Source organism: Danio aesculapii, chromosome 4, assembly GCF_903798145.1.
Source record: "Danio aesculapii chromosome 4, fDanAes4.1, whole genome shotgun sequence".
NCBI classification, from domain to species: domain Eukaryota; kingdom Metazoa; phylum Chordata; class Actinopteri; order Cypriniformes; family Danionidae; genus Danio; species Danio aesculapii.
In genome coordinates, this window is record NC_079438.1 from 27027625 (window position 1) to 27047885 (window position 20261).

General features: G+C 34.6%; 1 protein-coding gene and 1 long non-coding RNA gene across 2 annotated transcripts; both read right to left on the reverse strand.

The window, feature by feature from the left end:
* Positions 1–9314: 9314 nt before the first annotated feature.
* On the reverse strand, positions 9315–13316 carry LOC130223497 (BEN domain-containing protein 5-like). The gene is made up of 8 exons (XM_056456341.1): positions 13263–13316; positions 12549–12733; positions 12342–12454; positions 11210–11251; positions 10090–10125; positions 9960–10009; positions 9632–9845; positions 9315–9500 (listed from the first exon to the last, which is right to left on the reverse strand). Exons 1-8 carry the CDS (start codon positions 13314–13316, stop codon positions 9376–9378), a joined length of 819 nt encoding a protein of 272 aa, XP_056312316.1. The 3' UTR covers positions 9315–9375.
* A 246-nt stretch (positions 13317–13562) lies between these two features.
* On the reverse strand, positions 13563–15052 carry LOC130222414 (uncharacterized). The gene is made up of 3 exons (XR_008836447.1): positions 14901–15052; positions 14694–14806; positions 13563–13604 (listed from the first exon to the last, which is right to left on the reverse strand). It is a non-coding gene; the product is annotated as an uncharacterized LOC130222414 (long non-coding RNA).
* Positions 15053–20261: the final 5209 nt, after the last annotated feature.

The window sequence follows — 20261 nt, forward strand, 5'->3', positions numbered from 1 at the left end:
CTTTAAAATTATACTTTTGTGCTACATAATCTGAAATTATTATATGTATATTCGAGAGTACAAACACTTTCAATTGATTAAAAATGATATATATATATATATATATATATATATATATATATATATATATATATATATATATATATATATATATATCATTTTTAATCAATTGAAAGTGTTTGTACTCTCCTATATCCATATAATAATTTCAGATTATTACATGGTATTAAAACATGGTCATTTAAAGACTGTAAAAAAAAATATATATATATATATATATATATATATATATATATATATATATATATATATATATTTTTTTTTTTTTTTTTTTTTTTTTCAGTCTTTAAATGACCATGTTTTGACACAGTCTTTGATTCCTTTGGGCTTCAGAATCAGACAGGCACTTAAATCACACTCACACATCTAAAATCATTTCATCATTTCCACAAATAAGTAATGGTAGAAGTATTAAACTTACATGCAGATGTACAGACACTCTTGAGGAGCAGGAACACAATCTGAGCTCTGTGACTCTTTCGCTTTAGTAAAACACACCTGTGTGATCTACAGGTATATCCTGAAATATTACTGGTTCCACCAAGTGGCGCTCACCAGGGTTAGGAAATAATACATTTTAAAATAAAATACCAAATACCTTAATTTTAATTGTATCAAAAGAAACTACAAAATAAAGCAATCACAACGTGTATTAAAATAAAATACTGTATTTTTTATTTTAAAAATACTACAAAATACTTTTCCAAAGGCGCATGAATTTTTTCGATCAATTAGACTTATTAGATCAATCCCTTCCCCATTAACCTGACTTAGTGAAGTAAACAATGTTTGACAGCAAATGTGGACGGCAATATTGCCATCATCTCTGTACATTGATTATTCAACCTCTTAATATGTTTGATGGGTGTTAAATAAAGAGTTCATTACATTTTTTAGTTCACAGAATTTTTCAGAAATCTAGTTTTTTTTTGTTTGTTTTTTTTGCTATTGAACTTTTCAATACTCAATATAAAAACTGTATTAGGAGTTTTTTTTATTATTAAATATTTGTGTTTCATATGTTGTGCCCTTAAGGCTTACATCTTTCCTCTTCATTGACTATAGAGTGGACTTACTGATCATTTGAACCAGCCAATGAAGTATTGTAGGAATCGCCACTGTAGGACTTATTTTATGTTATTTGTTTTAACAACAAACATTTGGCAACAGCAATCCATCCAAATCTACTATTATTTGTACAGTATACTCTTTCTCCTAAGATTTGTTTCAATTCTTCTTTAAATGGAAGAGTCAATAACATCCAAAGCACCAATTGGAGGGCTCATTTATCTGATGTCTTGATGTAGATTTTTTGCAAAATATTTTACAGTATTTTAAAAATACAAAAATACAAGACACTAAAGTATCTTGATACAAACTATTAAACCATTTTCATCAGGCCTATCAAATACAAATGACAAAATACGTATTTGAAATACGCATTTGAATACGCATCATAAATACTGCCAATACCTGGAGCTGGTGACTTGGAGCCGGTCAATGGCTCACAGCACAATATGTTAGCTGACCAATCAGAGGGCGGGCCTTTCAGAGGAACTAGGAAATATGACAGTCGTTTTCATGTTAGCTGAGTAGCTGTATATAATCAAAGTAAGTGATTTTCTACAAAAGCATGAGCACACATTGCCTTGCACCACATAAACACAACCAATCTTTAAAAATACACTCTGGACCACCCCTTTAACAGTCCTTTTTTTTCTACACAGCATTCTTAACATAAAAAATGACACACGACATGAACTTGCATTTTTCTTACTGCAGTCACACCGACTGGCATAGGCGTTTTATTTAAATTGAGGCACATGTATTAACTGTTTACATCATGTGGCATAATTGACTGTCATGAAAAATAAAATAAGTACAAATGAAATCGAGAGCATACATAAATATTCAACAATTATGCCCATAGAGTGTAACCACAGCCATTTATCTGTATCCGCATCACTCATCAGTGAATAACGACAGAGCCACGCTGACCATTAAAGCCAATCACAGCCCTTTTTGTTCAGTGCGGGAACACAGTGAATGACCAAACAGGTTTTTAAGAACTCGCTCGACAATGCTTAAAAAGCAAGCGGAATAATATTATAGTAATATTACATTTATTCATTTGCTATAAATGCTCATGTTGTTCGGTGCATGTCCTTGAGTTTTGTTTGATCCATTCAAAAATAGTGTTTTCTTTAGCAGGTCAAATTTAAGGCACATTTAATTTATCGGACTGCTTAAAGGACAAAACTGTATTAAGAATAATATATAAACATAAATATATTTATAAATTATACAAGAATTTTTGTGCTGTGAAGTAAAATCTAAAATCGTGTATGGAAAGCATTGTCTGTGCACTTTGAATGTCATTAAATCAATATAAAAAAGTAACACAACCTAAATGTAAAAATTTTAATTACATGTTCTCCCCGTGTTCACGTGGGTTTCATCCAGTGTGTATGGATGTTTCCTAGTACTGGTTTGCAGCTGGCGTAAAACATTTGCTGGATAAGTTGGCGGTCCATTCCACTGTGGTGACCCCAGATTAATAAAGGGACTAAGCCAAAAAGAAAATAAATGAATATAGTAAATCGCAAATCACAATTTTGATCAAATAAATCGCAATCAGATTTTTTCCTCCATATCGTGCTGCCCCACAGGCTAATTATTATTATTATTCAATGTAACCTCACTGGGAAATGTTGTGGTCCATCAAACACTACTGGTGGTCTGCATATTAATGATCCCAAAATCATTAATTAGAGAATGATATGAGCAAACTGCAGTTTAAACTAGGGCACTCAGTAGACTAGAGCAGAACAGCACTATTCTGTCCAACAGAAAATGTAGAATTAACAAGACCTTTGATTAAAGATTCCAAGATTCAGTTTGATTTTCTTCATATCGGCTTTAAATGTTAACACTGTCATATTTAAAAAAGAAAGTTGACAGCAAAAACAGTAACAGGGTGCTTTTAAAAATGGACAAGTCTGCATTCATTTTTTCTCTGACAGAGTCAACAAACAGCAAATATATATTATTACACAGAATATGTGTTTTTCTGTCCTTAGCTAAACGTTTTTTATTTAGCCTATGCAGCGAGCTAAACATAAATGGCTTCAGTAAGCTTGTGAGACAGTGTAGCATTCTTCGAAGCTTTACTGATGCACCACTTGTCATAATTCTTCTATTTTTCTTGTAAAACTGTAACAGAAACAATGACATGAATACCCTACTGAAAAAAAAACAGCTTAAACCAGCCTAGGCTGTTTGGCTGGTTTTAGCTGTTCGACCAGCCTGGTTTTAGAGGGGTTTTGGCTATTTCCAGTCTGGTTTCCAGCCATTTCCTGCCTGGTCTTAGCCGGTCAGGCTGGAAAATGACCAGCTAAAACCAGCTTGACCAGCCAAAACCAACTATGTCCAGCTTAAACCAGGCTTGTCAAGCTGGTTTTAGCTGGATTATGCTGGTCATTTTCCAGCTTGACCAGCAAAGACCAGACTGGAAACAGCCAAAACCCCTCTAAAACCAGGCTAGTCAACCAGCTTAAACCAGCCTAGGCTGGTTTAAGCTGGATTTTTTCAGCAGGGTATACATCCAGTGTTCTTGTACATACACGAATATGACTATATTCCGACTTTTCCTTGTCAACTATCAAATCAAAGAGATAACATCAACTAATAGTAAACATAATATGCTTCTAAACTACATACTAGCATGCTATAAGCTAGCACATGGGAAGACAGGTAGCTCCAATTACTTTACTAACAAGTCTACAACACAGTAACACAAAAGGATATAATATTGCAAACCAAACTCTAATATATAAGCAAATTAATTCACATAGAACTTACAGATTATGCCTTATCAAGGGCAGAATAGCAAACTGTAAGCAAAGACACCACACATAGGTATTTCCACTCCAAGAGCTTGTACAAAACAGCTTCTCTGTTTTCCTATTCACTGTAACTTGCTATTTTTTTGCAATGTGAACACAAGATGGCAGTGTTCGTCAAAAGAACAATTACAGAGCCACTGCCTTCTAATTTAATAACACATATTACAGGGCAAATTACTAAGAACTTTTTAATTATAATTCTCTTAATGCAGAAGAAAACATTAAGGGGCAGAATATGTGTTCAATATTTCAGTCATTCTGAAATAATTGCGATAGCCTATGGTTGCTTCATTGCAATTCTATATGGTTGAGCTATAGTTTATACACTGCATAGAAGATATCTTTATTCCAGAGCAGGTTATCTTCAGAGAGTAAGTTGCTATAGTTACTGACATACCACAAAAGTTACCTCTGGTTATGGAACAGAAAGCTGAGATTATCCACTTACTTACCCTTAAATTTACCAGGGTATACCACATAACCTGCTGTCTGGTATACACCCCAGATCTGAACCAGGTTGGGTTTGTTTGGTATGAGGATCTGAAAATGACTCTGCAACTGCAAAGCTTGTCGAGCTGGTTTTGTGCAACAGGCCGAGAAGCAGTTTTAACAGAAAGTGACATGACATCTGACGTACAGATGCCACTGGCAGATGCCATTGTCTGTGGTGACACATCTGGTTTTCACTGAAATGTGAGAATATGTGGCAGTGGCTGCGTCCGGTGTTCCTGGCATTGCTGTGTTACGTGTGCAGTGTGTGATACCTACCGCTAGATGCCGTTGCATAATATAGATTACGTAACACACACGTTATAGGCAGATAGGAATTATAATACAGTAATATATTTATTGATAAATTGCCTTCAAACTTAATAGTTGATTCATAAAATTGCCATTAATATGTACAATAAATAATAAGTAACGTGTAATACGTGGCAGCAGTGGAGTCATTCAAGTTCCTGGGCACCACCATCTCTCAGGACCTGAAGTGGGACAGTCACATTGACTCCATTGTCAAAAAAGCTCAACAGAGGCTGTACTTTCTTCATCAGCTGAGGAAGTTTAAGCTCCCAAAGGAGCTGCTGAAACAGTTCTACACCTCCATCATTGAATCAGTCATCTGCACATCAATAACTGTCTGGTTTAGCTCAGCTACTAAATACGACCTCCAAAGACTACGTCGAATAGTTTGGACTGCTGAGCGAATCACTGGTACAACCCTTCCTACTCCCCAAGAACTGTACTTATCCAGAGCGAGCAGGAGGGCTGCCAAAATCACTCTGGACCCCTTACACCCAGCACACTGCCTCTTTGAACTTTTACCTTCTGGTCGACGCTACAGAGCACTGCACACCAGAACAGCCCGACACAGAAACAGTTTCTTCCCTCAGGCAATCCATCTCATGAACACTTGATGATAATAATTGTGGAACCAACATCACTACTTGCTATACACTTTTATACACATATACACTTATTTAACAACACACTTTACATGCCAATTTGCACATAACAGCTGCACATATAACGTTGTATATAGTAATAAACATGTACATACACTTGTCAATCTGTATATTTGCACTCACTACTTACTTCTATTTTTTTAAATATATTTCTGATCTGTTTTTTGTCCTGTCTCTGTAATCCTGTTGCACTGTAGAAGCTCTGTCACGAAAACAAATTCCTAGTATGTGTGAACATACCTGGCAATAAAGCTCTTTCTTATTCTGATTCTGATATTGTTAATAGGCAGTTTGTTTTTATTGTATGTTTATTTCCAGTACTTTGCACAAGACACCTTGAAGTCACTGGCATTGTTTTAAGTGTGACATGATTGTGCAAAGGTGAACTGCATTTGAAGAACATCTGCAGAGGGTATTACTTCATGATCATTATTAGCCATAAAGCTGAATTGTCACTGAAATGGCATTTATATTTGGATTTTACAAGCAGGTCTTCAATATGTTTACCAAACCTGCTTACAAAAAAAGTATGTCACAAATGAATTAAAATAGTTTTTAAGGAATACAAGAGAAATCCATTAAAATTACTGAACAAGCTCCAGGTGAGGAACAGAGATTTCCCTGTTTCTACTGTTCATTCTCATTTAGTACTGCAGGGAGTCTTTAAAGACATCAAAAACAGTTTCATGGTACATCAGATCCAGAACAGTTCAAGAGGGAGAAGACAACGTAATTGAGGGATCAAGAGCAGACAGCAACATGTCAGGGGACCCCTCTTGGTGTTGGTGTTGGCAGACATGGACTGACAAAAAAGCAACTGGTAGCAATGACTAATTATCTGTGGCAGAACAAAAGAATTTCTGAATATTTGCCACAAGAATGAAGGATATTTCCTTACATTTGTAGACATCTTTAAACAAAAGAGCAATGCCTCCACCTCTCCTATTAGCTGTGCAATCACTCATAAAATCAAAGTTGGGAGTTGGGGCTGCCTCTTTAAAGACTGCTACACTACAACTCATTTAGCCAAGTTTCATTTAATGAAATCCAGGCAATTTGTGTTGATAAAATTGTTGACCAAAAGTGACTTATTGTTAAGTAATCAGATATTTAAAAGTGCTAACTTAACAGTTTTAGCTATTTTCGCTACCGTAGTCAAGGATCTACATTTAATGGACACCATATTTGAAATGACTTTAAATTTGCCTTGATTTTCTGTCACATATTAAAATACTTATCTGTGTTGAGGAAAGTACAGGCATGCTGGGTTCTCGCTTGTTCTGTAAACATTTGATAAAGATACTGTTATGTAAGCGGACACCCGACACACATCACTGAAAGAGTCTATGTTCACCAGCTCATGAGGCGTTTTTTGGGACCTGGCGCTGTTGCAAGGGCTGGAGGGCTCGCTGAGGTGCAGAGCAAAGTGGGCTATGCCTGACTATAAAAACATCTAACACTCAGTCTCGGGACAAAGCGTTTTAAATCTGAGCCCAAAGCAGACGTCCAAAGCCTGTTCATTCATTCCTTTTTTTTGGCTCACTCCCTTTATGAATCTTGAGTCGCCACAGCGGAATGAACCACCAACTTATTCAGCACATGTTTCCAGCACATGCTACCCACTGCGCAACCCGTCTGTGAGGGACCGAGCCAGCACACAGTAAGGGGCATACAAAAATAAGATTTTCAAAATAATTATTTTTAATAAAGTCAAAAAAAATTTCAGAAAAATTCAAAAGATAAATAAATGAAACTATTAAACCAACTGAAAAATCTATAAACGAAACAAAGAACCAAACTGAGTTCAAACCAAACTGAGTTCAAACCAAACAAACCATGTCTAAACCAAAAACAACTCCTCAAAATGACAAGACAGCACATTTATACAAGAGGGACTAGCCCACAATAAACAAGAAGAGGGAGACAAAAACAGAAAACTAACAACAATAAACTAAGCCAAATATCTAGTTACTTATCTAAGTAATAATTAAATAAATTCTAAACAAAGCTAAACTAAATATAAATCTGAGGAAATAAACAATGAAAATTATTAATGAACTTAAACTAAACATCAGCTCTCCCTTAAAGCCATTAAGCCAATGGTATCATCAGGTGGAACCAAAAGACGTCACTTGGCAGCATGTCGGCCCTTTAAGAAGTCAGACCACACCCAAAAGTTCCCTGGCTGCGTCTGAAACCGCCTACTACTCAGTAGGTACTGCATTTGAATTTAAACGTGCTACTCGGCCGTTAAAAAATTACATTCTATACAGTATGAATGTGAAAAGTATGAATGGAAGTCAACTTCTCGCATACTGATTTTCGAATTCTATGAATTCAGACATACTACTCTGCTCGCATACTGAATTTAGCATACTATATAGTATGGAAGTATGCGGTTTCGGATGCAGCCCATTCCTCATCGGCACTGCAGCACGGTAACTTTGACTCAAAGGAAACTAAATTAACAAAACATCCAGTACAGATAACTAATTTTGTGTGCACCCAAAATAGTAATAAATGTACTGTGAATAATAAGGAAAAGTAATGAGAAACAGAGTATGTGTCTTATTTAAACAGAATATGAAAGAAACAAAATGTATAAACAACTCCATTTAACTAAACCAATAAATAAGCTTAAATGACCCGGCTGAAAAGACCAGCATAGACCAGCATTGCTGGTCACCAGCAAGACCAGCATATGTTGTGTTTCGGTGCTGGTATGCTGGTGACCAGCATGGGATGCTGGTGCTGTGATGCTGGTGTTATGCTGGTGACCAGCATGGGATGCTGGTGCTGTGATGCTGGTGTTATGCTGTTGACCAGCATGGGATGCTGGTGCTGTGATGCTGGTGTTATGCTGGTGACCAGCATGGGATGCCGGTGCTAGTATGCTGGTGACCAGCTTGGGATGATGATGCTGGTGAACAACATGGTATGCTGGTCCTAATGAAAATCACGAAAACACAAGCTTTCATTAAATAACATTATATGTTTTTATTTATATAATTAATAATGATGATATCATCATAATAATAATAATAATAACAATAATAATACTAATAGTAATACTAATCTTACTACTACTAAAAATAATGGGTAAACATGAACACAAATAACTTTTTTTTTTTTTTTTTTACAAAACAACAACACCACTCTATCTCAACAAGTAAATTAAAATAACCCACATTGGTAACACTTTATAATAGGTAAGGCAACATTACACACTATGGACCATTCATTAAGCATTAGCAATAGTGAATTTATTATTTGTTAAGCATTAACTCAACCCTAATAGACATTAGTAAGCAGTTTATAAATACAGCTACACATGCTATATTCTTGACTTATAACCACGTGTGTAGTGTGCCTAATGATTGTGTTTTCATGCTTTCTTAATAATTCATTTTTCATTACTAAATTCAGTATTGCATTATTAACAAACAAGTTATTTAAAAAGAGCTTTTTTAGATCATTCAAAATGCATAATTATATGATTAATAAACTAATTTGTATGTTAATAATTGCTTTATTAACTTAACTTCATCCAGTTTTGTGACCTTCTAAAGTTAATAAAACACTTATTAACATACAAAGTAACTATTACTATATGACTAAGTAATAAGATATGTAAATGTAAATTAAAAAAACAAATGTCTTAATCCTGATCTAAAAAAAACACCAACTATTCTTAAGTAACTGGTTTGTAGATAATGCAATACGTCATTTAGTAATGTAAAATAAATCATTACCAAAGTATAAAAACAATCATTATGCACATTATACATGCTGTATTTATAAACTGCTTACTAACATCCATTAACATAGAGTTAATGCTTAACAAATTATGAATTCATTATTTGCTAATGCTTAATAATACCTAATAAATGATTCATAGTGGGGTTATTATAAGTGTAACACATTTACATCATAAATCAATTAACTGTTCATTTTTTTTGTTGTTTTTTAATGTCCATGATTTTTTCAGTAATGTAGCGTCCAGCCTTTGAAAATCTGGCCTGCAGCTCTGGCTCCTCCACATTCCCTTTCACCAGCCACTCCTTGAAGCAGGCTAAAACAGAAATGTACAGATAAGCAGTGATGTTACTGTCCTACAAGAACAAAGACACATTTATTATAGACACATAAAGACACATATCTCAGTACTTGGCATTTTACAAAAAAACTTGTGGCTTCTGCTACCTTTCAGTGTGTGTAATTTCTGTGGGGTTAAAGGTCTTTTTGTAGTTTTAGTGGTGGGGCATTCCTTCCCTGTGAGACTTCTGTCCCCCAGAGTCTTTGTGCCCCAGAATGCCACAGCCAATTCTTTCACAAATAAAGAATCCCTGGTGTTTTTTTGGATTGCTGTCCAGGTGTCACTGCGGATTTGGATGTCTCCAAGTTTCACCAATTGAATCTGACAGAATTAATATAATCAAAAATAATAATTGTACATATGCACATAAAAGTCTGTGCAGTAGGGGATTTTAATATTAATACATGTGCAAAGATGATGAGTGAAATTTTGTACCTCATCTTCTTTTCTGGGTAGTAATGGCTGCTCACAGTCAGCCTCTGCAACTATATAAAAAATTATGTAAATATACTTGAAATACATATAAATTTCAGATATCTTTGAGTTACATTTTTGTTGCACATACTTTGTAAGGTGCTCTTTGGTTTTTGTTGCTGAGGGTCTGTGTAAATTAGAAAAAGAAATCCATCACAAATGACAGTAGATGTAAAACACAGAAAACAAAATATTCTGGTAACACTTTATAATAACTACACACTATGAACCATTTATTAAGCATTAGCAAATAGTGAATTCATTATCTGTTAAGCATGAACTCTACATTAATAGATGTTAGTAAGCAGTTTACAACTGCAGCTACAAATGCTGTATTCTTGACTTATAAGCACATTTATAAAGGCTCAGTTAAATTCTAAACAGGAAAAAAGAAAATAAACAACTTTGTTCATTTCTATTCAATTGAAGATACACAAATGAAACTGTATCAAATAAAAAATAAATCTTTGCAATTTTATCTAAAATAAAATTACTGTACAGTTTAAACATTGCATCCTATTATATTGTTAAATTATTATATTGATATTGTTTTATCCAGTTTTGTCGTATTTTGACACTGCTGTTATTCAGCAATGTTTAAATTTTACAGTAATTTTACTTTTTAGATGAGTTTGCAAAGATTATTGTTCATTGTACAGAGCCCTTAATTGTCATTTATAAGGGATTTATAAAGCATGAATAGTCCTCACTTTAGATTAGGTCACAAAACTGCCTGAAGTTGAGTTAATAAAGCATTTATTAACATATTAGTTAACTATTAGTATATGCCTGAATAATCAGATATATAAATGTTGATTTCAATAGTTTATTAATCATTTACTAACTCATTCTGAATGATCTTAAAAAGACAACTACTCTTAAATACAAATGGTTTGTAAATAATGTGATACTTTATTTAGTAATGAAAAATCAACCAGTCACAAATTATACAAATACAATCCTTAAGCACATTATAGATGTGGTTATAAGTCATTAATACAGCATGTGTAGCTGCCGTAATAAACTGATTACTAACGTTTATTAATGTGGAGTTAATGCTTAACAAATAATGAATTCACTAGATGCCAGTGCTTAATAAATGATTTATAGTGTGTAGTTATTATAAAGTGTTACCAGTTTTTATTTTTTTTATTTGCGTTCCCATACTGTCCCAACTTTTTCTGATTTTGGGCTGTGTTTGTTGCACTTACTTTGTACATTTATGGTCCCCTTTGGTTTTGGTGGTCTAGAATCTGTGAAAATTAGAAAGACAAAAAGACAAATGACAATAATCCCTTCAGCATCTCCTGGATCTACCCTGTAGATATTAATCTGGGGTCGTCTCAGTGGAATGACCCGCTAACTTATCCAGCATATGTTTTATGCAACGGATGCCCTTCCAGCTTCAACCCATCAATGGGAAAAATTCCATACACACTCATTCACACACATACGCTTCGAACAATTTAGCTGACCCAATTCATCTATACCACTTGTTTTTTTTTTTTTTGGATTGTGGGGGAAACCAGAGCACCAGGGGGAAACCCACGAAAACATGCAAACTCCACACAGAAACACCAACTGACCCAGCTGGGGCACAAACCAGTGACCTTCTTGCTGTGAGGCGATTGTGCCACCCACTGTGCCACCGTGCTGCCCTGTAATATAATATTTTACTGATATTTTATTTTTATTATTATTATTGGTTTTCTACAGCAACTCTTTATAGCAATATTATTGTGTTTCAGTATATGCCCTTTGGGTCTGTTGTTAACAGTGAAGCTGATCGTCAGTCAGATTTAGGGCTGCTGAGTAAAATTAGTAAAAGTGGGAGAATTATTCAATTCCAAGTCAGTTGGGCCCGTTGGAAGGTAGAGTTTGTGTGAATTGAAATGGTAAATTGCACTGTAAACTGTCGCTGCTGTCGGTATACCTTGCAGAAGCAGAAGAAAACAGATGTGATATAACAAATTGGATGGGCAGTAGATGCTCCAGTCATCCAAAAGAATGCAAGTTCTGAAATGTTTCCACACATTTCAATAAATTACATAGTTAAATAGATGTGCCTATGACATCATATAATGGGGCAAAGTTTTAACAAAATATAAAATTACTCATTATTTGTGAACCTGTTAGAAAATCTGACAAATTACAAAATTAAAAATTGTGGCAGTAAGAAGATTTTCTGTGCTAAAATAATAGTTGAAATCAATAATAATAATAATAATAATAATAATAATAATAATAATAATAATAATAAATAGTAGTTAAACATGAAAGATTGCATTTTTCTTTGAATGACATTCTCAGAGGTCAGCGAAAATAAGGCGATGAAAAGCTCACCAGATGAAGAGTTGAGTGATTTTAGCAACTGTTGCTGCAGTTGCATGTTTAATGAACGTAGCTGTTTATTCTCCGCCTCAACTTCTGCACTTCGTTTCATGTGCTCCTCTAGCCTATAACAAAATTACATACTGAATGTTATGACTAGCTAAAACATTGACAGAAACTCCTAAAATAATCTCTGTAAAAGCTATTAACATCCCTTACTTCTGTTTAGTTTCCTGCAGTTGCAGAGACATTTTGTTGACCTGTTTTTTGTATAATAGTTGCTTTTGTCTTGCCTCCTGAAACAGTTTTTCAGGTACAACCCCACCATCATCATCATCATCGTCGTCATCGCCATCATCATCATCATCATCATCATCGTCCACCTTATCCTCACCATCATCAACCTTGTTGGACAGGTTATCAGCTTTTGTTTTTTTGTTTGGAGTTGGGCAGAGTGGAGACAGTTTTCTTTTATTTTGTCGCTCTTTTAGTAAGGCCAAAAGGTTTTTTCGTTTGGCCTCTTCTGCAGCTTTTTTCTGATTTGTCTGGACACATGGATAAAATATTAATTAGTAAAAGCAAGTGAAATGCAAGACTACATCCAAAAAATATTTATAATAAAAAAACAATGTCTTAAAACAATATAATTGGCTCATTCTACATAAATGTCATTTGTTGGTGTAAGGAGGAGGCTGAAGGTTGCAAAATGTAAAAAAATCTATTTCTTTGTTAAAATTTAAACTTAGATCACATTATTCAATTTTAATTACCTTAGAAACACATGATGACAGCTTAATGATTTTTAATTCATTTATTCATTGATTTTCATGTATACCACCAACAACGTTACATTTATGACTTTGGCTTCCTCTTCCTCGGAGCGCGGCCGTGGAGGTGATGAGTCCTTGAGGAGTTTTACGCGAACCCGCTTACCCTGCGCAAGCACTTCTTCAACCTCTTCTCTGGACTCTGGAATGTAAATAACATTTAATGTAAGTACTTAAACTACATGTAACGTAATACAATGTCTTCTGTCATTTAAAACAATGTTCAATGTTAACATAGCTCGCTGCTTTACTAACGCACTATGTTCGAATTCACTAGATGCCAGTGCTTAATAAATGATTTATAGTGTGTAGTTATTATAAAGTGTTACCAGTTTTTATTTTTTTTATTTGCGTTCCCATACTGTCCCAACTTTTTCTGATTTTGGGCTGTGTTTGTTGCACTTACTTTGTACATTTATGGTCCCCTTTGGTTTTGGTGGTCTAGAATCTGTGAAAATTAGAAAGACAAAAAGACAAATGACAATAATCCCTTCAGCATCTCCTGGATCTACCCTGTAGATATTAATCTGGGGTCGTCTCAGTGGAATGACCCGCTAACTTATCCAGCATATGTTTTATGCAACGGATGCCCTTCCAGCTTCAACCCATCAATGGGAAAAATTCCATACACACTCATTCACACACATACGCTTCGAACAATTTAGCTGACCCAATTCATCTATACCACTTGTTTTTTTTTTTTTGGATTGTGGGGGAAACCAGAGCACCAGGGGGAAACCCACGAAAACATGCAAACTCCACACAGAAACACCAACTGACCCAGCTGGGGCACAAACCAGTGACCTTCTTGCTGTGAGGCGATTGTGCCACCCACTGTGCCACCGTGCTGCCCTGTAATATAATATTTTACTGATATTTTATTTTTATTATTATTATTGGTTTTCTACAGCAACTCTTTATAGCAATATTATTGTGTTTCAGTATATGCCCTTTGGGTCTGTTGTTAACAGTGAAGCTGATCGTCAGTCAGATTTAGGGCTGCTGAGTAAAATTAGTAAAAGTGGGAGAATTATTCAATTCCAAGTCAGTTGGGCCCGTTGGAAGGTAGAGTTTGTGTGAATTGAAATGGTAAATTGCACTGTAAACTGTCGCTGCTGTCGGTATACCTTGCAGAAGCAGAAGAAAACAGATGTGATATAACAAATTGGATGGGCAGTAGATGCTCCAGTCATCCAAAAGAATGCAAGTTCTGAAATGTTTCCACACATTTCAATAAATTACATAGTTAAATAGATGTGCCTATGACATCATATAATGGGGCAAAGTTTTAACAAAATATAAAATTACTCATTATTTGTGAACCTGTTAGAAAATCTGACAAATTACAAAATTAAAAATTGTGGCAGTAAGAAGATTTTCTGTGCTAAAATAATAGTTGAAATCAATAATAATAATAATAATAATAATAATAATAATAATAATAATAATAATAAATAGTAGTTAAACATGAAAGATTGCATTTTTCTTTGAATGACATTCTCAGAGGTCAGCGAAAATAAGGCGATGAAAAGCTCACCAGATGAAGAGTTGAGTGATTTTAGCAACTGTTGCTGCAGTTGCATGTTTAATGAACGTAGCTGTTTATTCTCCGCCTCAACTTCTGCACTTCGTTTCATGTGCTCCTCTAGCCTATAACAAAATTACATACTGAATGTTATGACTAGCTAAAACATTGACAGAAACTCCTAAAATAATCTCTGTAAAAGCTATTAACATCCCTTACTTCTGTTTAGTTTCCTGCAGTTGCAGAGACATTTTGTTGACCTGTTTTTTGTATAATAGTTGCTTTTGTCTTGCCTCCTGAAACAGTTTTTCAGGTACAACCCCACCATCATCATCATCATCGTCGTCATCGCCATCATCATCATCATCATCATCATCGTCCACCTTATCCTCACCATCATCAACCTTGTTGGACAGGTTATCAGCTTTTGTTTTTTTGTTTGGAGTTGGGCAGAGTGGAGACAGTTTTCTTTTATTTTGTCGCTCTTTTAGTAAGGCCAAAAGGTTTTTTCGTTTGGCCTCTTCTGCAGCTTTTTTCTGATTTGTCTGGACACATGGATAAAATATTAATTAGTAAAAGCAAGTGAAATGCAAGACTACATCCAAAAAATATTTATAATAAAAAAACAATGTCTTAAAACAATATAATTGGCTCATTCTACATAAATGTCATTTGTTGGTGTAAGGAGGAGGCTGAAGGTTGCAAAATGTAAAAAAATCTATTTCTTTGTTAAAATTTAAACTTAGATCACATTATTCAATTTTAATTACCTTAGAAACACATGATGACAGCTTAATGATTTTTAATTCATTTATTCATTGATTTTCTTTTCGGCTTAGTCCCTTTATTAATCTGGGGTCACCACAGCGGAATGAACCGCCAACTTATGTTTTACGCAACGAATGCCCTTTCAGCTGCAACCCATCACTGGGAAACATCCATACACACTCATTTACTCACATATGCTATGGACAATTTAGCCTACCCAATTCACCTTTACCACATGTTTTTGGGACTTGTGGGGGAAACTTGAGCACCCGGTGGAAACCTATGCCACGGAGAACATGCAAACTCCACACAGAAATGCCAACTGACCCAGCCGAGGCTCAAATTAGCAACCTTCTTGCTATGAGGCAATTGTGCTACCCATTGCACTACCAAATATGAATGCCTTGAAATTAATACAAGACTGTAATAAGTAGGCGACACGGTGACGCAGTAGGTAGTGCTGTCGCCTCACAGCAAGAAGGTTGCTGGTTCAAGCCTCGGCTGGGTCAGTTAGCGTTTCTGTGTGGAGTTTGCATGTTCTCTCCGCGTTCGCGTGCGGTTTCCTCTGGGTGCTCCGGTTTACCCCACAGTCCAAAGACATGCGGTACAGGTGAATTGGGTGTAGGCTAAATTGTCCGTAGTGAATGAGTGTGTTAGGATGTTTCCCAGTGATGGGTTGCGGCTGGAAGGGCATCCGCTGTATAAAACATATGCTGGATAAGTTGGTGGTTCATTCCGCTGTGGCGACCCCAGATTAATAAAGAGACTAAGCCAAAAAGAAAATGAATGAATGAATGAATGTAATGAGGAGGGATGTAAGCAGGACTGTAAGACTGTAACAAAGGCAAAAGGCTTATGAAGTGTATGGGAAATAATAACATTTATTATTATTATTAATACAGGAATCAAAATTATAAATAAAGCAGCATTTAATGGATTAATATTCTAAAAAATTATGAATGTATGGCAATTATGACTACAACTGATGCTGGTGAAAATATTGGCATGAGTTAAAGTAGAAAGAAATATTAAAAATATTTAATATCATAGTATGACAATTTTAACATTTTTGTCCATTTTGAACCTATGTGTAACTTTAAAACTAATGCGCAAAGGATATAAATACCATGATTGGAGTCTGATATTATTAGCTGATAATGGTGATAATTTGAAACATTTCACGTGGTCAAAGACACATTGCAGTACACACAAGATTATGGAATGGCATTACATGTTTTTTCTTCCATATCTGAGCCTTCGATGTATAATTTTTAACACAAGTAGTCTGTCGTTACATTTAAGTACCACAAGATGGCAATAGCTGAAATTTCACATGTATACCACCAACAACGTTACATTTATGACTTTGGCTTCCTCTTCCTCGGAGCGCGGCCGTGGAGGTGATGAGTCCTTGAGGAGTTTTACGCGAACCCGCTTACCCTGCGCAAGCACTTCTTCAACCTCTTCTCTGGACTCTGGAATGTAAATAACATTTAATGTAAGTACTTAAACTACATGTAACGTAATACAATGTCTTCTGTCATTTAAAACAATGTTCAATGTTAACATAGCTCGCTGCTTTACTAACGCACTATGTTCGTTAGCTAACGTTAGCACGGATAACAGTTAACGTTAGTGCCTTGACCAATCTTTCAATAAGATTTAACGTTAATAGTGGCGATATAGAGTTTTCTAAATGTATTTTATCACATTATTAACGAACTACTGAAGTTAACATTATAATGACTCACTCTTTAGGAGCAATATTTGTCCCTTGAAATATTTATCCTGCCAGCGCACCCAGTACGTTTTGCTGAGGTCTCCCGTTTTCGGGTCAAAGTCTTTAATATCGGCTATGGGGACGATTTCCTTACACCCATCTTGTATGTACTTCACGTAGGCGAACATGGCTTATTACAAATTATAAAAATTATAATTACGTTATATTATAAAACCGAATAAACGTGAAATTACAGTAACGGAATTAACGATTTTAGGCGGGAAGTCACTGTTGATACTGTTGCCTTGGTTACAGCGACTGCAGTCACACTGTACGTTACAGTGCAGGGGTTCCATGCAGTCCTATTTATAAAACTTCTACACAAATACTTCCGCATGACAAAACAAGAACAATATTATTAATCAATTTATCTTATTGTTAAACTAGTAAACAAAGTAGTTCAGTTTAAACATACAAGGATTAGAAGATATTTAAACAAATATTAATTTCACCTGATAAATAAAGTTTATGTGAGGACTGTATAGCTTTTAGTAAATTAATTACTTTGTATTAACCATCATACCATTCTTGAGTAGTCCTGTTAATAATTATGTTTATGTCCTTTTTAAATTTAGAATCGCAAGTACAAACTGTACTTAGAGCCGAAGAGCACAGTTAAATTTCCCCATGGAAGACTAAAAAGAGGACAATTGGATGCAAGTCAGCTCATTATAATTACATTATAATATATTAAATATAATTGTTATATTAAGTTAAATATAAACAATTATATTGTATTAAAAGTATGTATGAGGTGAGAGAATTATTATTATTATTATTATTATTATATAAAAAATAATGTTGCAATGGTCTTTAAGTAAATTTTCAATAATTAAACATATAATGATTAATTATATTGTATTAAAAGAATGTATAACCAGTCTTACCTGCAGATGTTTTTTTTAAAGGTGACAGAAGGTTCGGAATCACTTACTGCTGATGATGAGGTGAGAGAATTATTATTATTGTTATAAAAAGTAATGTTGCAATGGTCTTTAAGTAAACTTTTAATAATTAAACATATAATGATTAATTATATTGAATCAAAAGAATGTATGACCAGTCTTACCGCAAGATGTGTTTTAAAGGTGTCATATTGTTCAGGATCACACACTGCAGATGTTGAGGTGAGAGTCATTTTTATTGGTGTTATTTAAAAGAAATAATGCTGCAATGGCCTTTAAGTTAAATGTAATAAATTTAATTATGTTCGTCATTATATTTTGTGAATTTACAAGATTCATAATTCACACTGTAGAACAGTAGTTCCCAACCTTTTTCCCAACAAACACATTTACGTTGTAGCGATGTCTGTACAATGTTGCATTTTTTCAAAGGCAATGTCGCCACTTTTGTGCTCGCTACATTGTTACAGTGTAGAAATGTAAGACCTGAGAAGGCTGTAGCAATGTTGTTGTGTGACATTCAACAACTGTGAGATGACGTTCTTACTACATGTATTATTGCTTTTTTTCCTGACGGTTTATCAGTACTGCCTAGAATACAGGATAAGCAGTAATAATTTTTCAGCATTGCTTAATATTAAATATTGTTCATTCTTTTTTCTTAATTTAACAACTGCATGTGTAAACTTTGAAGTGTAAAAATGCCACACAAATAAATATAATCAAACTTTTTTTATTATATATTTCAAAACATTTAATATACAGTACACATCTAATTATAAACAAACAGTATAAAATAGTTTAGATTATATTAAATAATTAACTATATATAAAGGGTAGGCTAAATTAAAATGTCAATTGAGAAGGTAAACAAACAAGTAAAGTAAACAAAAAAGCATTAAAATGTAAATAAATAAATATATTAAATTTGCAGGCACTACATTGAAGATCTGGACTGGAGAATACAGCAGACCAGGTAGCGCAGCCGAAGACCAGGCGTAGTTGTTGGTGCAGAGAAAGCAGTAAGAGAAAGAAATCCAAAAGAGAATCCAGTTCAGAGATGGATCCACAGCAGGCACAAGTCAAAATAGGCAGTAAAAGAAAAGAGAATCAGATCAGAGCTTAACACAACAGGACTACACAAATGACCACTGATGTCTTATTTAGCAAGAAGAAATAAAGCAATACTCACGTCTCCTCGGTCGTTAAGATGCCGAATGCTTTGTTGAAAATTAAACGAATACTGTAATGTTTCAAAATAAAAGATAGTTCGGAATCAGATAATAAATAAAACAAACAATCAGGAGCTTTCTCCTGTAGGTATCAAAGTTATTATAGTTAACGAAAACAAACAAAAAAAAAACAAAAACTAAAATGTAAAATAGTTGTTGTTAACTGAAATAAAAATAAAAAAGTTTTTCAAAAAACTAGAACTAACTGAAACTGTATTGTGTACATACAAATCTAACTGAAACTAACTAAAATTATAGCAAAAACCTCCTTCGTTTTTGTATTTGTAAATGTATTTAATACATAATCTTACTGTAAGCCTTTTAGAAGTAAATCTATTTACTCCGCGCTGCAGGTGTTTGAAATGTCACTAAACTTCAGTAGTCTGGAGCTACTTGTTTTTTGGACTCCGACACAAAACAGAGCAACGTGCACTGCAAACTGCGCAGACGACTCGTGCCATCAAAAACAAGCAACACCACAAACCTTTCATCATTTAAAACAATGGCACCCTTCCGAATATGAAGATGCTAAGAAATTACAGACCCAAACAAGTGTTGGTAAATGTGGACCATCTACAAGCATCAGTGCAACTACCCAGCAGTCTCATGTCATCATTTTTGAAAGCTGTGCCTTATTCAGTAGTATATGCTTCAGCGCCAAAACAATCCATTAAGCTGTTTTCACAGTTTCAATTTAATTAATCAAGTGGTTTGAATTAGCTGGACAGTCTTTATACACTATTTGCAGCACTATAAGTATTCTTGGATTATCTCAGAAGAACGAACTCGGTCTGAAGTATTAGAGAACTCAAACTCGTTGTGTGAATGGAGACGCTCCATGTCTCGATGTGATGCGCCATTTATAAAATAAGAGTCTGCATAGGCCTAATTATGC